This window comes from Phoxinus phoxinus (assembly GCF_949152265.1).
Source record: "Phoxinus phoxinus genome assembly, chromosome: 4".
NCBI classification, from domain to species: domain Eukaryota; kingdom Metazoa; phylum Chordata; class Actinopteri; order Cypriniformes; family Leuciscidae; genus Phoxinus; species Phoxinus phoxinus.
The window spans coordinates 32,542,665-32,559,795 of NC_136879.1; the positions used below are offsets into that span (position 1 = coordinate 32,542,665).

A 17,131-nucleotide genomic window follows, 5' to 3' on the forward strand; every position below is an offset into this window, starting at 1 on the left:
CTATAATGCAGATTATTCTGATTGGCTCAGACTAAGAAGAGCACAGAAGTGATGTACATGTGCCCATTCCTCAATACACCCCTCCAAACACACAGATATGGCTATTCGAGACTAATGTTTCCACCAGGTAAAACATTTTGAAGTGTGTCTGTTGATACAAAAGAGTTTTTCCAAGCATTATATTGCACTATAAAAGAAGTATTCCGAGTTCTCCCTTATGGACAATTCATAGATATATTGCGCAAGAACTGAATCCTGAGGGAATTTTTTTTTTCATAGCTCCATCTGCATGAGTGTTTATATTCAAATGATTTACACCAACTAAATGTCATTATGATCAGTCATTGCTCATTTGTATTCGTAAAGGTAGAACCCTCGTACACACAGTGTGTGTTGCTGGGAGGATCGGGAAAATCTACACCAATCAGCCAGAGGGCCTCAATACTCTTTAAAAAAAAAAAAGGTTCCGGCTTTGATGGTTCCATTCAAATCATGGAACTTTTCCATTCTATAAAAGGTTCTTTATAGAGAAAATTTGTTTTTAGGATTTCAAAAATGATCTGCACATAAAACACAGTAAGAACAAATGGTTCTTTTAAGGACTGTTCACTGAAAGTTTTTTTGGGGAAACAAATGGTTCGTCTATGCCATCGCTGAGAAAATCCCCTTTAGGATCCTTTATTTTTAAGACTGAAGAATCAAGATGACTTAAAACTATTTAAAATAAGACAAAACAGGCATTAAAACAACCCAAAACAACTAAAAAAAATAAAGAGATTTAATATTTTAATTTACCCTCTAAAGTATTTTCTTTCAAGAAACAAGATTCCTAAGGTCTTGGAAAATCTGAATATATGAGAAAGCCTTATTTTAAAAGTGAGATTTGTAGACATGGAAAAGTCACGTAAATTAATAATCTCCCAGGGAATTTTATATTAAACGTACATTTGTTTTAGTTTTGCCCAGCTCTAAAATATTTGATAAGGTGCACATAATCTGTAAAGTATAAGTATTTTTGTTTTAATGCTTATCTAATTAATCATGAAAAACTGGAAAAGTCATGAGGACTTTGGAAAAGTCACAGAGTGATTAGCACAACACTGAGCGAACTCTCTGCTCCTCACCACGGGGCTTCTCAGGTGCTGAGAGCAGTAACAGTGCTTCGCCTTTTGAGTAATAGTTCCCAGTATGTATACGGTTAGAAGATGGCTGTGTATCATGTGACCTTTTTATTTGTACACGCTGTGACTATACAAATCACAACATGTAAATAGGAAAATGTTGGCATTATTTTGTCACTTATTGGGAGCAGTATGCTAGCTGAAGCTGTTTACCTCCAGTCTTTGTGCTAAGCTAGCGGTGGGTACGTCAGACAGAGTTATGGCACACACATAGATGAAAAGGGTATGTATGGACTTATCTAACTCAGGGGGATACGGTGAATAAGTCCCAAAAAGTCAGCGTGTTCCTTTAACTATCTTCAAGTCTTTGATTAACATTCATTGAGAGTGTGAGAACTGTTGTAAGATGCCTACATAGTGACATGCTATTGCATTTGTGTTACGTCCTGTATTGCATGTGAAAACTAAAGACGGATGTGACAGCTTGAGCAGACTCAAAAATGTGCTCATAGTGATGTCACTAACCCGGGAGGCCGTTTGTTGTAGTCCTTAAAAACTACAACAAACTAAAAGCAAATATAAAAAACTAAAAGCAAATATCTTCCCTTGCTTTGAACTTTGAGAGTTGTAACTTTGCAGATGATGTTTATGCTCAAACAGCAACATTACACACTAACTAAAGTCAGAAAAGTGATAATCAACCATCTCTTTAAAGGGTTAGTTCACCCAAAAATGAAAATTCTGTCATCATTTACTCACCCTCAAGTTGTTTCAACCCTGTATGAGTTTCTTTCTTCTGTTGAACACAAAATAATATATTTTGAAGAATGTTGGTGACCAGACAGTTGATGGACCCCATTGACTTCCATAGTATCTTTTTTTCCTACTATGGAAGTCAATGGGGTCCATCAACTGTCTGGTCACCAACATTCTTCAAAATATCTTCTTTTGTGTTCAACAGAAGAAAGAAACTCATACAGGGTTGAAACAACTTGAGGGTGAGTAAATGATGACAGAATTTTCATTTTTGGGTGAACTATCCATTTAAGTACAATGTAACGATGTCACCTTAAAATAAAGTGTAACCACTTTTTTTTACTTTCTATTGTTCAACATTAGTAATAAATGTTTCTTGAGCAGCAAATCAGCATGATTTCAAAAGGATCATGTGACATTAAAGACAGGATTAATAATGCTGAAAATTCAGCTTTACCATCACAGAAATAAATTAAAACATCGAAATATAAGTTATTTTAAATTGTAATATTTCACAGTATTACAGTTTTTACTGTATAAATGCAGCCTTTCTGAGCATAAGGGAAAAAAATTATATCGCCCAACATTCTGAAGGTGTATGAATGCACGATCTTGTAATGCACATCATTACCACCACTGTTGGCGGCTGCAGAGATCTTACAAAACTCCAGTTCAACTAATTTGACAACTCAGCATGTAATAAAGTTACAAAAGTCAATGTATTTGTTTTTATTGAGGCTCGTGTATTAATCCATCATCTATAAAGCACTGTGGGATACACTCATTTAAAAATGTATAAGACTTCAGAGTCAGGTTGCGAACCTCGACTGGGTGAAACTCCCACAAATGCATCTCATTTTGCAATCCACAATGATTTGTACAATTCATTAACAGCTGGAAAGCAATTCAACTTTCCCTGGAAATACTGTAAAAACTTAAAGCATCCCATTGGAAGCAATTCCTCAACATCACTTGATCATCTTGACAGGACCATCTACTTATCTGCACATTTGCAAATAGTGTCTTTTTTTTGTGTGCGTGTTCCTTTTATGGTAAAATCAGGTAAAAAAAAAAAAAAAAAGTCAATAATCCAAAAGAAGGCCCAATCCTGATAATCCATTTGATATGTAATGCCAGGAATCATCTAAGAATGAGTCCCCTGTTTTTGGGATGCGAGGAACTGAAGCAGTTTCTCAAACTCAGTGAAAGACACATGCTCATCAGATGTGAAGGACAGCACATAGCAGATGGAAGTGATGGTGGGGACCTTTCTTCTCCCCAAGTGTCCATATAAAAGAAATAGAGAAAGCCAAGGAAAACTCTAAATTGGACTAATGGTCATAGGTTCATACGTAGATGCTCTGGCCTTTTGGAGATGACTGGGTAGGCCTGCTGCTTAAACTGGCCCGCGTTGGAACCGGTGGGTTGCCTGATGGGAAGAGGGGCGGTGGCCTCGGCACTAGCCTGGACATCCATATGATCCATAGTGGACACCTCCATAGCGAGCTCTGTTGGGGACTGGAGGGAGGAGGGTTGGGTGGGACCTCGTGGCCAACAATCTCCTGAGAACTTAATCGGGCTGAAAGACAGAAGACAGTGGAGTTCAAATTTAATTCGATTTTTAAAAATTTTTACATTTGTAAGCCAAAAAAGTCTGATTACCTGAGAGGCGTTCGAGGGCTTCCCAAAAAACGGCGAGGTGAACGAATTTTTGGCTCAAAAGAGAACTTTTCCTTTAAATTTTCCAACACAGATGGAGCTACATAGGTAAAACCCTGTAAGATTTAAAAGCAGATAAGAAAAGAACAGATTTTTTTCAAAACGCTTAAAGCTTATTTCCACCACTGATTAAAAGCAAATGGTAATTGCGACTTTATATGTCACAATTTTCACAATTCTGAGAAAGAAAAGAAAAAAACTCAGAAATGAGAGCTATATACTCAGAATTTCCTTAAATCAGAGATTTACAAATGCAAACTACCAATTGCAAGATAAAAAGTCACAACCATTTTATTCCGTGGCAGAAACATTGCGAACTCCCAAATACAGTTTATAACTTATAAAGAATATTTAAAAAAAGTCAGAATTGGGATAAAGTCGCAATTACCCTTTTTCATTCGGTGGCAGAAACAAGCTTCCATACAGGACAATAAAATCATGATTATCTGCCTTACCAAAAAGACCTGATTTGCACTTTCACTCAGTGTGGAGTCATCAGGACTGTCAACGGGAGTCTGGCTGGTGAACTTTGAATCAAACTGGCTCACATCCTCAGCAGATTGCTGTCGAAATGAGTCAACAGATTAAGTAATTCATATATATACTCAATTAACCCTTAAGATGCTAGAAAGTAACACAAAAAGTGGCAATAGTTACCAAGAAAGGCTTGAATGGTGGTTCTACTTTACGCGCGAGAAGGTCGTCCCAATTAACATGTCGGAAGAAGGGATGAGTCTAGGAGACAAATTGAAGCAAAATAAAAATCACCAAAAACTCAATATTTTGAACTAACCCAAAAAAAAAATCCTACTGAATCATATGCAAATTTCTGAGGACTCAAAATTATCAACATGATCAAACCTTTGCAAAAAAAATATATATACAGTGATTGGGCTTTTTTTTTTTTTTTTGAGTACTGATAGGTCTCAAAAACGAGTACTCTGGTATTCAGGGGGCGGGGCGTGTCCGTCATGGCAATAATACAAATATTTTAATTAAAACACTGTCATGAAAATGAATGCAACTGCACAGTTTGAGCCTCTGAATAAAACTGAGGCGTTTTCCCCTCAAGTGTGAACCCCATATTCTCCTATATCCTACTAAATGAGCGTATGTATCATTTATATACTAAATTATATGTATATATATTCTTTGTGTTTTTATTTTTTGCCCAGTTGCTGTCAAACATGGTGTACATTGTACATTATTGTACATGTCAGGCTTTAACGGGCAAAGACTTCATGTTGAATTTAATATTGATATTGCTAGATATAAGAGCTGTAAACAGACCTGTACTTCTGTTGCATCTCCAGGTCCAGCCCCAAGCCGAGATGAGGCACTTCTTTTCAGTAGCTGAACACAAATTGAAATTATTACAAAAATTAAAAAATAAATAAATTGATTTTTTTTATTATTTTTTTTTTTATGTTAGCCTACCCTTTTGAGAAGATCCCTGGCTTCTTGTGTGAGGTAGGGTGGGAGGTTCAGTTTGCATTTAAGAATTTTGTCAATGGTTTTCTTCCGGTTCTCTCCTGTGAAGGGGGGCTAGAAAGGCAAAAAAATCTCCACATCAAAAGGAAATCCACATCCATTTAAAGTAGGGATGATCAAAAACTATCTAGCGTTTTCAAACTTTTTAATGCTAAGGACCCACAATGATCGCCTTGTAAGGAACCTGATAAATATAAAAATTTTAAACAAAATTAAAAATTTGGTCTGAACACCAGATAACTGGCTTTTACATTGTCATTTTACTAAAACTGTTAAAATGCTAGATTGAAAATATTTACTTTGAATTTATTTGAGTGTATGTGAAATTAATACTCGTTTCTTCAAAGATTATCTAAATATTTAGTAAAAGAAAAAATTGAGAAAAAGATCAAAGATTTTAAAATAAATCACAATGGTTTTCTGAGGAATCTTTAGAAACCAGAATTAAATATAATTACATTTTGTGAATTCATTGTTAACATATTTCATTAATATCTTAAAACTACATCAACTTTGACCGCCTAAAAATATATAATAATTCACAGATCCCCTACCAACGCTTGTGCCCTCCTAGCGGATTCACTGGTGCGTTGCCTAAATAACTAATCACACTTAAAAGGTATACTTTTTTCTCTTCAAATTTGAAATAATGGGTCAATACATCAATCTATCTAACAAAGTTGTTTTTTTTCTTACCCTGATTCACTGTGGTAAGCCTATTATAATCGTTTATATTTTAGACCTGACAGGACTCTCAGGTTTTCATGGGAAATTGTGTACATTCGTCACTCGTCCGTGAGGGTCTCGTCATATCCGTAAATAGAGAAAAGTTACTCCGGCTACTTTGACATGTGCATGCTGTAGTAGCACAGAGCGAGAAAGGTCGACATGGAGCAGCTAAATCTCGAACCTCCGGGGAATCACACATTTTAAACAAACGGCGAACAGAGGAGTCTGCTGGCAAAAAGAGAACGCAACAAAACTTGTAATAAAACGAGAATCAACATTGGCTTGGCTTTTCGGAAATGACGAGAAATGAGGGATGCATTTTTATGACTTAACAGGTGAGTAAGGTATTTTCTTGAAAAAAATTATTCTAACAGAGTTCTTTGTAAAGCATTATCTATTGTGAATGCTCATTTCATTATGGTTGCTTTAGCGATGTGCTGGAATTTATATTCAAGGAAGTACCATGTCTATTAATGGGTAAAGCTACAGTAACGTCTTCAGTCAGCTTGAGATTCTTTCCATCTAAACTGGTTCTCTTAAGCCTAGTAGTGAATATTTTATGAATAGTAAGATAATCTTTTCTTTTATAGTCATGTGAAAGAACCACATTCATTTGCACAGTCACAGAACAACCAGAACAATGTTCTTCCGCAAAATTACTGCAGTTTTGTTTTTTAACTACTAGAAGGCCAAAAGATACATAGTGTACTCACTAATTGATTGTTGAAATTAATTATGGAACTTAAATTCCAGAATGTAAATATGAAAAACAAGTGCACTGAACCATATACTCACTGCTCCTGTTAACATGTCATACATCAAAGCCCCCAGACTCCACCAGTCAACTGCCCGATTGTGTCCGCTTCTCATGAGGATCTCTGGAGCCCTGAAATAAAGGAATTCTCACGCTACTGTAGAATTCATCTAAATGCATGTCACACAGGCATGTCAGGCAATGAAGAGACATTTGAAAAAACAGGAAATTAGCAACTCAGACATTACAAGAATGTTAAGGACTTCTTTAAACGTCTCTCACATGTACTCAATTGTGCCGCAGAAAGTGTGGGTCACTGTGCCGTCATGAATCGACTCCTTACACAGCCCGAAATCAGTCAGTTTTACATGTCCTGTGATAAGACAGAAAACCGATTATATATAATAATAATAAAAAAAAGGTACTTCCATTGTCAATTTACTCCTTTCTAAATTATAAAATGAAGCACCCAAACCTTGGTTATTGAGCATGATGTTCTCAGGTTTGAGATCTCTGTAGATGATGCCTTTCTGATGCAGATGTCCGAGAGCCATAGAGATTTCAGCCAGGTAAAAGCTGCATGTAAAAAGCCCTGAGCATCATTATGATAATCTTTGTTCATCTCATCATGTTGAATTTAAGGCTTACTGAATGCATGTGTCTGTGTTCATGTGTCCTAGAAAACCGTTTAAAAAATAACAAATCGAACAAACCAATCGGCCTCTCTTACCAGGCTGTGTCCTCCATGAAAATCCCTTCTCGCTCAAGCTGCATAAAAAGCTCCCCACCTGCAAAAGAAAAAAATGTTTTTACCACAAACATCAGTTTTAAGAGCAAACATAGAGATGGACTGATAGTAAAGCTTTACCACATTCGATTTCAAAACAAGATCGCACTGCAAAAGTACTGTTTTACTTTAACATATTTAACATTTCAGCAAACAAATTTAAACAATAAATCCCCTCTATGCAAAAAAAACTAAAAAAAACTAAAACTAAAACAAAAAGACATTCAAAGAAGAAATGCCACCAATGGCAGAATATATTCTTCTTTAGCAACTCCAGAGCAACAGGAGGGGAGTGGAAGGAATGAGAAGTTTTCTATTTCCAAGAGACAAAGGTTGTTCTTGATCCACGAACCACTTAAGTATTCAAGGATGAGGTAAAGCTTGCCGCCCGTCTGAAAGGCATAGATTAGATCAACGATGAAAGGATGCTTGACTTCCTCTAAGATGTTCCGCTCTGCTTTAGTATGCGCTGTGTCCTTGGCATTGCGTACAATCATAGCCTACAAGTATAAAAAGGTGACATTGAGACATTGCGACAAATGTTAACTATTGCATTCAAATGAAGGGAATTTGCTAAACCTTTTTTAAGACTTTCATTGCAAAGATTTTTCCTGATTCTGGACCGGATACTTTCCGAACCTGGAAAACCTATTTAAAAAAAACAAACAGAAAAAGATAAAATTGTGTTATTTTAGTATTCTGTAAATATTTTAAATTTCATTTTAATTTATTTTGTTAAATTAATAGTATTTTTGTCTTTTTATTCGTTTTTTTAATTATTATTTTTTAAATATATTTAGGTTCAATTTATTTTTATTTCAGTTTTATTCTTTATTTCCAGTTTTATTTTTTGCTTCAACAAACTTATTTTCAGGCAACATCTCAAATGTTTGGTTCACCCAAAATGTTTTATTCTGTCATTAAATTACTCAACCTCATGTCGTTCCCAAACCCGTAGGTAAAACCTTCCTTCATCTTTCGAACACAAATTAAGATGTTTTTGATGCAATCTGAGAGCTTTCCATCCCCCCCACCCATAGACTGCAACACTATAACCACTTTCAAGGCCCAGAAAGTTAGTAAAGACAATGTTCAAATAGTCCATGTGACTACAGTGGTTCAACCTTAATGTTATGAAGCGACGAGAATACTTTTTGTGCGCAAATAAACATGTCCGTGTCAGTCTCTGATGTTGAGCACCATGACGCATGCATGTGATTCTGACCAGGAGCCAGCCAATAAAAAGCCAGCATTCTGACGTAGAACCCGGAAGCGCTGCACTGTGTTTACAACGTGAACCGCGTCAGAGACTTACACGGAAGAGAAGAAATTGTTGAATAAAGTCGTTATTTTTGTGCACATAAATATAATAATTTGTGTTCCGAAGATGAACGAAGGTCTTACGGGTTTAGACCGACATGAGGGTGAGTAATTAATTACAGAATTTTTATTTTTGGGTGAATTACCCCTTTAATTTATCTCTATTGTATTTTATTTCAGCTTTATTTCAATTAACAAAAGAGCTTTTAATAGGTTTAGTTGGTATATAATAACCCTGTTTCATTAACCCCTGATACATTTCTTTTTTTTTTATACCTTTCCATAACCACCTTTCCCCAACACACGGAGAAGCTCGAAGCACTCTGGACGGATGTTCTCAGTGCCTTGGTTCACATTGTCCTCCGATATCTCAATCTTCTCACAGTCGTCCATGTTACTATAAGAACAAACCAAAAATAACAAATGACAATGTGCATTATTCCAATCATCAGAATATTGATGTTATTGTTGTTTTTCCAAGTGTAATCTTTTTTAGAATCTGTCAATCTGCAACTTAGTTTAATAATAAAGTTCAAATATTAACAAATAAAACATTCTAAATTTGAATTGCAACCACTACATATACTCACAATTCAAAGCCACTGCACTGATCCATTATAAGGTCATTGATCTGAGCCTGCAGAAGAGAAGCATTAAATGCATGATCAATAAAAGCTCAATTCACTGCAATGGTGAACAGCGTTATATTGGGTGGAGAGATGATCAGTACACGAAGAGATAACGTTACGAGGCAACAGTTGGCAGGACTTCTAATCTGAACATGAAAACGTAAGGGATCAGATTTCGCAATACTATTCCCAGAGATCCCATAAGGTGACATGCACCATCTATGGCGTTGCAACTCCTAATTGACTGATCCTAGTAAATATAACAAGACTTATTAAAGTCAGTAAAAAATTTAAAGCGATATGCATGCAAAAATAAATATATATACGGTGGGCTGCACTGCAACATCATATGTGAAAGACGACACGTACGTCCAGCCCTTTAAATGGCCTTTACTGTACACTGTACTGTCAAGTATTAGTAACGTTAAGTTTAAATACAACCCTATTATCTCCAGCTCCCATCTTCGACTAGTACATATAAGACGCATTTCGGGTAGTAAAACTCCGTTATCTCTGACGCATGTGCTGACATGCAGAATATCAAAGTTATTCAGTACACAAAACACACTGTACGTTAAACGTGTTAGCCTGTTAGCATAACATAAAGCAGCCTGACGCGTATTCCTCGGGCCTCAGGCCTCCACACTCTGCTCGGGGTGGAAGACACTCCCGCGTGCCGTTTACTTCAAAACCGGCCGGCCGTTACCTCCTCCAGCTCATCATCGGAGACATTTTCCTCCGGCTGGTCCAGATCGATGTCGAAAACGCCAGCCATCGTTGATTTCGCCGTCTGGTATCACTTCACACCGCGTGAGGAGCTCGCGCTTCCCGCCTCATGGACATGAACGCACAGTCGCCATGACCGGCATGGACGCGCAAACTGACTGACGACACCCCCGCGCGGAGGAATGCGGGAAAATACCACAGAATGTGGAAAATACTCTTGCTCGACTTCAAATTGTTTTATCATGGTTTTTATGTGTAGGCAACTGTCAAAAAACACATCCAATACATAAATAAGTAAAAACACAATATATATAATACTGGTCAAAAGTTTGGAAACATTAGCCCACTATTTTTTATGTTTTTTATGGAAGTATCTTATGCTCATCAAGCCTGCATTTGTTTGATCAAAAATACAGAAAAAATACAATGTAATATTGTGAAATATTATTACAATGTAAAATAATGATTTTCTATTTTAATATACTTTAAAATATATTTTATTTATATGGTGCAAAGCTGAATTTTCAGCATCATTTCTCCAGTCTTCAGTGTCACATGGTCCTTCAGAAATCATTCTATGCTGATTTGATTCTCAGTTATTATCAATGTTGGAAACAGTTGCTGCTGCTTAATATTTTTTTGGGAACCTGTGATACTTTTTTAAAGATTTTTTTAAGATTAATTGATGAATAAAAAGTTCAAAAGAACTAAATAAACCGAAATAAACTACTGATCCCAAACTTTTAAACGATAGTGTATATTGTTGCAACTTTTTATTCATCAAAGAGTCCTGAAAAAAATGTATGACGTTATAAAAAAATATATTAAGCAGCACAACTGTTTCCAAACCATAGACTGTAAAAACAACACTGATTCCTAAAGGAACATGTGACACTGAAGACTGGAATAATGATGCTGAAAATTCAGCGTTGCATCACAGAAATAATAAATTATATTTGAAAGTATATTCAAATAGAAATCCATTATTTTAAATTGTAATAATATTTCACAATACAATTTTTTCCTGTATTTTTGATTAAGTAAATGCAGGCTTGATGATCTAAGAGACTTTGTTCAAAAACATTTAAAACAATAGTAATGTTTCCCAAACTTTTGACTGGCACTGTATATATTTGTATATAAATTTCAAACCAAGAAAGTTTTTTCTTGTAATGTGTGTGTGTGTGTGTGTGTGTGTGTGTGTGTGTGTGTGTGTGTGTGTGTATATATATAGCCTATATCAACATTATCATATTTTAACCCTGCATCAAAAATAATAATAATAAAATATCACGTTTCCTCAAATTCACTGTAATACAAATAAATGCATTAATTAGTACATTTTAATAAATAAATATGAAAATATATATAAATACATTTTTATTATTGTAATGCAATATGAAGAAGAAAAAAAACAATTACTTATTACTTACATTGTAAATGTATTGTGTTGAATAGTTTATATTAAAGAAATAAATATTTTGACGGGATGAAAATCTAAGGAGAGTCGCCACGACGAATAAATATAGAATTAACTTACAAATTAAAAAATAATTTGAGAAAAAAGTGCTTGTAAAATATTAAAACAAATCTTATGCTTTTTGCAAAAACATTATCTAATTTTCAGTTTGATTTTGGGGTGAAATATGACCTACGTGCTGCGTGCGTTCACGCCATATCGTAATTACCGTCCGTAGGTTCAATAGACAACAAAATTAATATTGTATGCAGGCTCGACGATATGACAAGACGTGACATTCTATTTGGAATCGGAGCTGGAGCTGATCGCATTTCTATGGCGACCTATGATGGCGACACACCACAATCAGAGAATGTCTAATAAGGACGGGTGTCCTTAATAAATGCTTTTTACAAGTTGAAACCATTTCAACATGGTTAAACTTAGTTTTCGTGACATCTACCATAGTACGCAAGTAGAACAAGGAAGGCAGGAAGCCAACAGAAGGTATGTTTTGTGCGCCATCTGATGGTTGGTTGTAGAAATGTTTTTCACTGTAACTCTCAGTCCCATCATGCATCAGTTCCGACGCTTGCAAACCTGCACCCGCCTTCAGCTGTAAGTTAGGCACAGATTCTCTTCTTTTACTTTGTAAAAGTTTTTTTTTGTAAAGTAGTGACTTAATGCTACTTGATATAGTGTATTTCATAGCTTTGTTTCGACTCTCCGTACAGACACCCAGGGAATTTGTCTCATTGAGTTAGGAGGTAAACGTTGCTATAGCTACACTTTTGGGAGTTGTGTAACGTTACTCACATAATGCTATGAGATCGTGTGAGACGTTTGTCATATCGTTTAATGGGTAATGTGGACAGATAGAGCCCGTAGATAGATAGCAGCTATGTCGGTTGTAAGCTTACAGTTGGGTCAGTGTGGGAATCAGATCGGACACGAGCTCTTCAGTGTCATAAGCGATGACTCAAATGGACCGAACAGAAAGAAGTACAAGCAATGCAGCGATGAGAGATTCTTTTATGAAAGCTCAACTGGAGGTAGGTTCAACACAACCCACTGATGTTTTCTAATACATCTGTAATATGATATCTATTAAGTTCCCAATGTGTATGTCTCACAGAACTTGTGGCGCGGTCAGTACTTGTTGATATGGAGCCCAAGGTTATCTCTCAAGCAATAGCCAAGGCTTCAAAATCTGGAAGATGGAGGTATGGAGACAAGGCACATTTCTCCCAGAAGCAGGGCTCTGGAAACAACTGGGCAAATGGGTAAGAAGAAGAGCAGCTCTTAGTTCGAGCTCTTAATGTGTTTTTTGTTTTGTTTTTGTTTTGTTTTTTGAGTTCAGTTTACTCACTGTTCTTCTTTGAAGGTTCTGTGTTCATGGACCACGTCACGAAGAGGCTGTGGAGGATATGGTGCGGATGGAGATCGAGCGATGTGATCGTCTTGCAGGGATTTTCACCATGATGAGTGTTGCAGGGGGCACCGGTTCTGGTGTGGGTACCTACATCACTCAACGTTTGAGGGACTCATACCCCCAGTCCTACATCCTAAATCAAATAACATGGCCTTATGGAGCTGGTGAGGTAGTGACCTTTTTGTATTTTAATGATGTATTTGATGTAGTAGCAATTGGGTCATTGATTGACATGACGATTGTTTTTGTAGGGATCTATTCATTTGTTCAGAAAATGTAAGTCATACATTCAATGATTTGAATAGACCTTATATTTTAAACATGTTTTTAATTTATGAATTAAAATAAAATTTAGTCAAAGTCAAAATGTCAGGGTGAAGCAACTATCATGACATCATAATGAAGAAAAAGCCTTATTAAAAGAATGAAAATCTTGAAAAGAAAAAATTAGGCTCGATGCTAAGGCTACTAGGATACTTGCCAAGATGGGCATTTTGACATAATTTTGTGTGAATTTGTCCATTCAAGCACAAGAAGATGTGAGAGAAAACTCAATTCAGCATTCGCACACTGTCTGAGATTTTCTTCCATGCCTGCTTTCAGATTAATGGAAAGAAAACATCCAAAATAAAATGAAGTGTTGATTTTATTGCACAGTCAAGTACAGTACAGTTGCATTTACATACACCAAACTTTACAGTTTTATTCTTATCTATGTTGTAACTTTTTTTTTTACACAGTGGTTTGTTCATATATCATTCACATGATTTCTATAACATTTTATTCCTAAAAGCATGGTTAATTTACAGTATTTTCTGATATATGGAGTGATAAAAATGGATCCCAAATCCCCCTCTGTACAAACCTTTAACTCTAATGTGTAAACAAAATGATACAAGAACTTTAAATCTGGCTTCATCCAATGTTCAGATGTCTGTTCTGGAAATGTATGCAAATTAGTGCATATTTAATTAATGATGCATTTGCATATTTAAACAACATTCTAGAAAACTTGTAATAAAAAAACTGTCTTAATGTACTGATTAATCAACTGGGGAAGTGTGGTGTCTTGTCTTGCTATCAAAACTGTTAAACCAACATGAATACAAAGGGTACATTTCTAAGAACTTGGTACATGTTTTAAACTAGATTTGATTTAAACAAAGTCTTATTTGGCATTGATCCTTATTCTAATCATTGCTATGCTTTTGTGATTCTGTTTTCCTTTCCAGGTGATCGTGCAAAACTACAACTCTGTGCTCACGCTGTCACATCTCTACCAGCTCTCTGACGCTATTCTGGTTCACGAGAATGACACTGTGCACAAAATCTGCAGCCATCTGATGAACATCAAACACATGTCCATCAGTGACATTAATAAGGTGATCGCTCACCAGCTGGGCAGTGTTCTTCAGCCCGCTTATACTGCTGACTCACCCTGCCATTACAACAGAAACCCCATAGGTACAAATGCCTCACAGTTCACGTCCAATTTCAGAGAGTCATCAGGAATTCCTTAACCAGTGTTTATCTGCTTTCTACAGGGGAATTACTGAGTTCTCTGGTGTGTCACCCCGAATACAAACTGCTCAGCTTGAGTAACATTCCTCAGATGTCCAGCACGTCTCTGGCCTACAGTGCGTTTAACTGGCCTGGTCTGCTCAAGCATTTACGTCAAATGCTCATCGCCAGCGCTAGGATGGAAGAAGGTCAGTGCTGTCATGTCACATATTCATGTAATATTAGGAAGGATGCTTTATATACACGACACATAACAGAAGAAATCCAAAATATTACTTCATTGATTGTCTACATTAATGGTTTTGTGGAACTAAAATGCTTTATTTTTTAAAGGAATTGACTGGACAGTAAACGTCACATCAGGAGGAGAGAGCGTGACAAACAGTAGGCATAAAAGTTTCAATTCGTCACTTGCTAATCTTCTAATACTGCGGGGGAAAGACGTATCTACTGCAGTTACAGGCAAGTAGCCCTTTAATGTACTTCCATCCATGAACAAGCATTTTTAAAGGTACACTGTAACTTTTGGCCCTCTAGCAGTTAAAAAACAAAACTGCTTGCATTTTGCGGAAGAACATTGTTTTGGTTGTGCTTCAGCTCTGCGGGACTGTGAGGATGAACATGGTTATCCTACCGCTCACAAAACATTCACTACTAGGCCTAAGAGATATAACCAGTTTAGATGAAAAGGGATCTCAAGTTGACTGAAGATGTTACTGTAGCTTTACCTATTAATAGACACGGTACTTTCTTGAAAATAAATTTCAGAACAAAGCACTACAACAACCATAATGAAATCTGTTAGAACTACATTTAGCAATTTATCTGTATGATAAAATACTTTTAACTGTTGAGTAATAAAAAGGCCATCTCCACGTCGCTTTTACAACATTTCAAATCCCTCAGTTCATGCCATCTCTGAAAAAGCCAAGTCAATGTTGATTCTTGTTTTATTACAAGTTTTGTCGCGTTCTCTTTTTGCCAGCAGAGTCTCCTGTTCTGAGTTTGTTTAAAACGCGTGAGTCCCCGGAGTTCGAGATTTAGCTGCTCCATGTCGACCTTTCTCGCTCGTTTAGACAACTAACCAATGCCAGTCCCACAGCACACACACGTCAAAGTAGCCGGAGCAACTTTTCTCTATTTACAGATATGACGAGACATGCACGGACGAGTGAATGTACGCAATTTCCCATGGAAACAGTCCCGTCAGGTCTAAAATATAAACACTTATATTAGGCTTACAATAGTGAATCAGGGTAAGATAATGGTTCTCAAACTTGTCACATAAGGTGGATAGGAAACTAACATGAAAAATACTTTAATCAACAGATGGTTTTAAGGATCCTGCGTTATATGTGCCGTGGCTTAAAACAGAAAATTGTTTCAGCACATGGAACTCCCCTGTAGCTTTCAACGGATATGAAAAGTCTGCCACTTTGGTCAGTAACAGCCAGTACCTTTTAAAACCACTGGACAATATAGTCAGGAAGGCTTGGAACATGTTTGCCTCAAGGTGAGAAACACAGTAGCATTAATACTGGATAAAATTCTGTACTTTTTAAATGTAATAAAAAAAATTTTTTTCCCTGTAGGGCTTATGTTCATCAGTATACAAAGTTTGGAATCTCTGAGGAGGATTTTCTGGACAGTTTTACTGCACTAGAGCAGATCATCTCCAGCTACACACACCTATCATAGTCGGCTTATCATAAATATTTGATATGATTCCATATTATATGACTTAACTGGCCTCTGGAGAAATATATTTGTTAAAATAGGGCAATTCATTGTGTGATATACAAATATTTATCTATCTAACTGTATTTTAATAATTTAAATATATTTAATTCAATAAAAGCAATGTTTAATTGAGCCACTTATGAATACACATTCTGCAGTGTCAGCAAAAGAAAGTTGTAACTGGAAAAATAAGATTTTCAAAATGTCTTAGTTTGCCCCTGGGTTTTTCTCCTGCAAGATTTGAAAATGATTCAAAGAGCATCTTGAGCTTCAACGGAAGCACGCACATCTGGCTGTAATTTAGAAGACCTAGAATTAGTGCTGAATTTTTAGAATATGTTTTATTATTATTATTACTATCTGATATATTTACAGGGGGGTTCTCTGATATTTTTGTTTAATGATTACCTTACCATTTATGATTACATAGATATTGCCTGCATTTGATTAGTATTTAAAAAAAAAAAATCTGTGTTTTTTTTTTTTACACTCCAGAGCCGTTGAAAAGTTGCAACATGTGTTGATCTTGATATAACCACCACGCGGTCACGTGGTTCAATAGCTCCGCGCTGTCACTGGCTCTCTTTGAAAAAACAAGATAGACAGCAGTTTCACAATTTTTCAACGGCTCTGGTAAATACATTCTGCAGAATTATTACGTAACAACATAATGAACATTCGAATTGTACAGTGGAACACTTCGATAGATGGAATCTGCATTATCCTGAATTAATCTGCAAGTGCAGTAGGAAAAGGACGATTCATCCATACAACAATCAATGTCCCGTCACAAACAACAAAAGACCCCCATTAAAAAAAAAACGAATGACGCTTTTGAATTCGCACTGAAGAAGTGTTGTTCACATATGGCCCATCCATTGAACTTTTTTCTTTTCTTTTTTTACAGTCTATGTTCCTAATGGCTCAACAAATTGTGAGGGGGAAAA

The 17,131-nt window shown here is 36.1% G+C and overlaps 2 protein-coding genes across 3 annotated transcripts; one reads left to right on the plus strand and one right to left on the minus strand.

The window, feature by feature from the left end:
* Nucleotides 1–2,591: 2,591 nt before the first annotated feature.
* On the minus strand, nucleotides 2,592–10,255 carry rps6kb1b (ribosomal protein S6 kinase b, polypeptide 1b). Its single transcript, XM_079609355.1, has 15 exons — nucleotides 10,013–10,255; nucleotides 9,268–9,314; nucleotides 8,954–9,074; nucleotides 7,937–8,005; nucleotides 7,710–7,857; nucleotides 7,301–7,358; nucleotides 7,046–7,146; nucleotides 6,853–6,943; nucleotides 6,612–6,702; nucleotides 5,034–5,141; nucleotides 4,887–4,949; nucleotides 4,254–4,331; nucleotides 4,052–4,159; nucleotides 3,540–3,652; nucleotides 2,592–3,456 (listed from the first exon to the last, which is right to left on the minus strand). The coding sequence occupies exons 1-15, from the start codon at nucleotides 10,079–10,081 to the stop codon at nucleotides 3,216–3,218; spliced, it is 1,506 nt and encodes a 501-aa protein (XP_079465481.1). The 5' UTR covers nucleotides 10,082–10,255; the 3' UTR covers nucleotides 2,592–3,215.
* Nucleotides 10,256–11,996: 1,741 nt separating this feature from the next.
* On the plus strand, nucleotides 11,997–16,640 carry tubd1 (tubulin, delta 1). Of its 2 annotated transcripts, XM_079609356.1 has the most exons (8): nucleotides 11,997–12,543; nucleotides 12,627–12,774; nucleotides 12,876–13,092; nucleotides 14,156–14,387; nucleotides 14,468–14,632; nucleotides 14,778–14,906; nucleotides 15,774–15,957; nucleotides 16,037–16,640. In XM_079609356.1, the coding sequence occupies exons 1-8, from the start codon at nucleotides 12,393–12,395 to the stop codon at nucleotides 16,140–16,142; spliced, it is 1,332 nt and encodes a 443-aa protein (XP_079465482.1). In that variant the 5' UTR covers nucleotides 11,997–12,392; the 3' UTR covers nucleotides 16,143–16,640. The 2 variants fall into 2 exon arrangements, with proteins under 2 accessions (XP_079465482.1, XP_079465483.1); XM_079609357.1 differs by lacking the exon at nucleotides 15,774–15,957 and having other exon boundaries at nucleotides 12,022–12,543; nucleotides 16,037–16,254.
* The last annotated feature ends 491 nt before the right edge of the window (nucleotides 16,641–17,131 follow it).

What these genes read in the sequence shown, in the direction of transcription:
- rps6kb1b (XM_079609355.1), bottom strand. Translation starts at nt 10,081, where the DNA reads ATGGCTGGCGTTTTCGACATCGATCTGGACCAGCCGGAGGAAAATGTC. An exon ending in CATCATGCTCAATAACCAAG is followed by an intron (nt 6,944 to 7,045) that starts GTTTGGGTGCTT and finishes GTCTTATCACAG; the next exon opens with GACATGTAAAACTGACTGAT. An exon ending in ATGACATGTTAACAGGAGCA is followed by an intron (nt 5,142 to 6,611) that starts GTGAGTATATGG and finishes TTGCCTTTCTAG; the next exon opens with CCCCCCTTCACAGGAGAGAA.
- tubd1 (XM_079609356.1), top strand. Translation starts at nt 12,393, where the DNA reads ATGTCGGTTGTAAGCTTACAGTTGGGTCAGTGTGGGAATCAGATCGGA. An exon ending in GGCCTTATGGAGCTGGTGAG is followed by an intron (nt 13,093 to 14,155) that starts GTAGTGACCTTT and finishes TTTCCTTTCCAG; the next exon opens with GTGATCGTGCAAAACTACAA. An exon ending in TGGAACATGTTTGCCTCAAG is followed by an intron (nt 15,958 to 16,036) that starts GTGAGAAACACA and finishes TTTTCCCTGTAG; the next exon opens with GGCTTATGTTCATCAGTATA.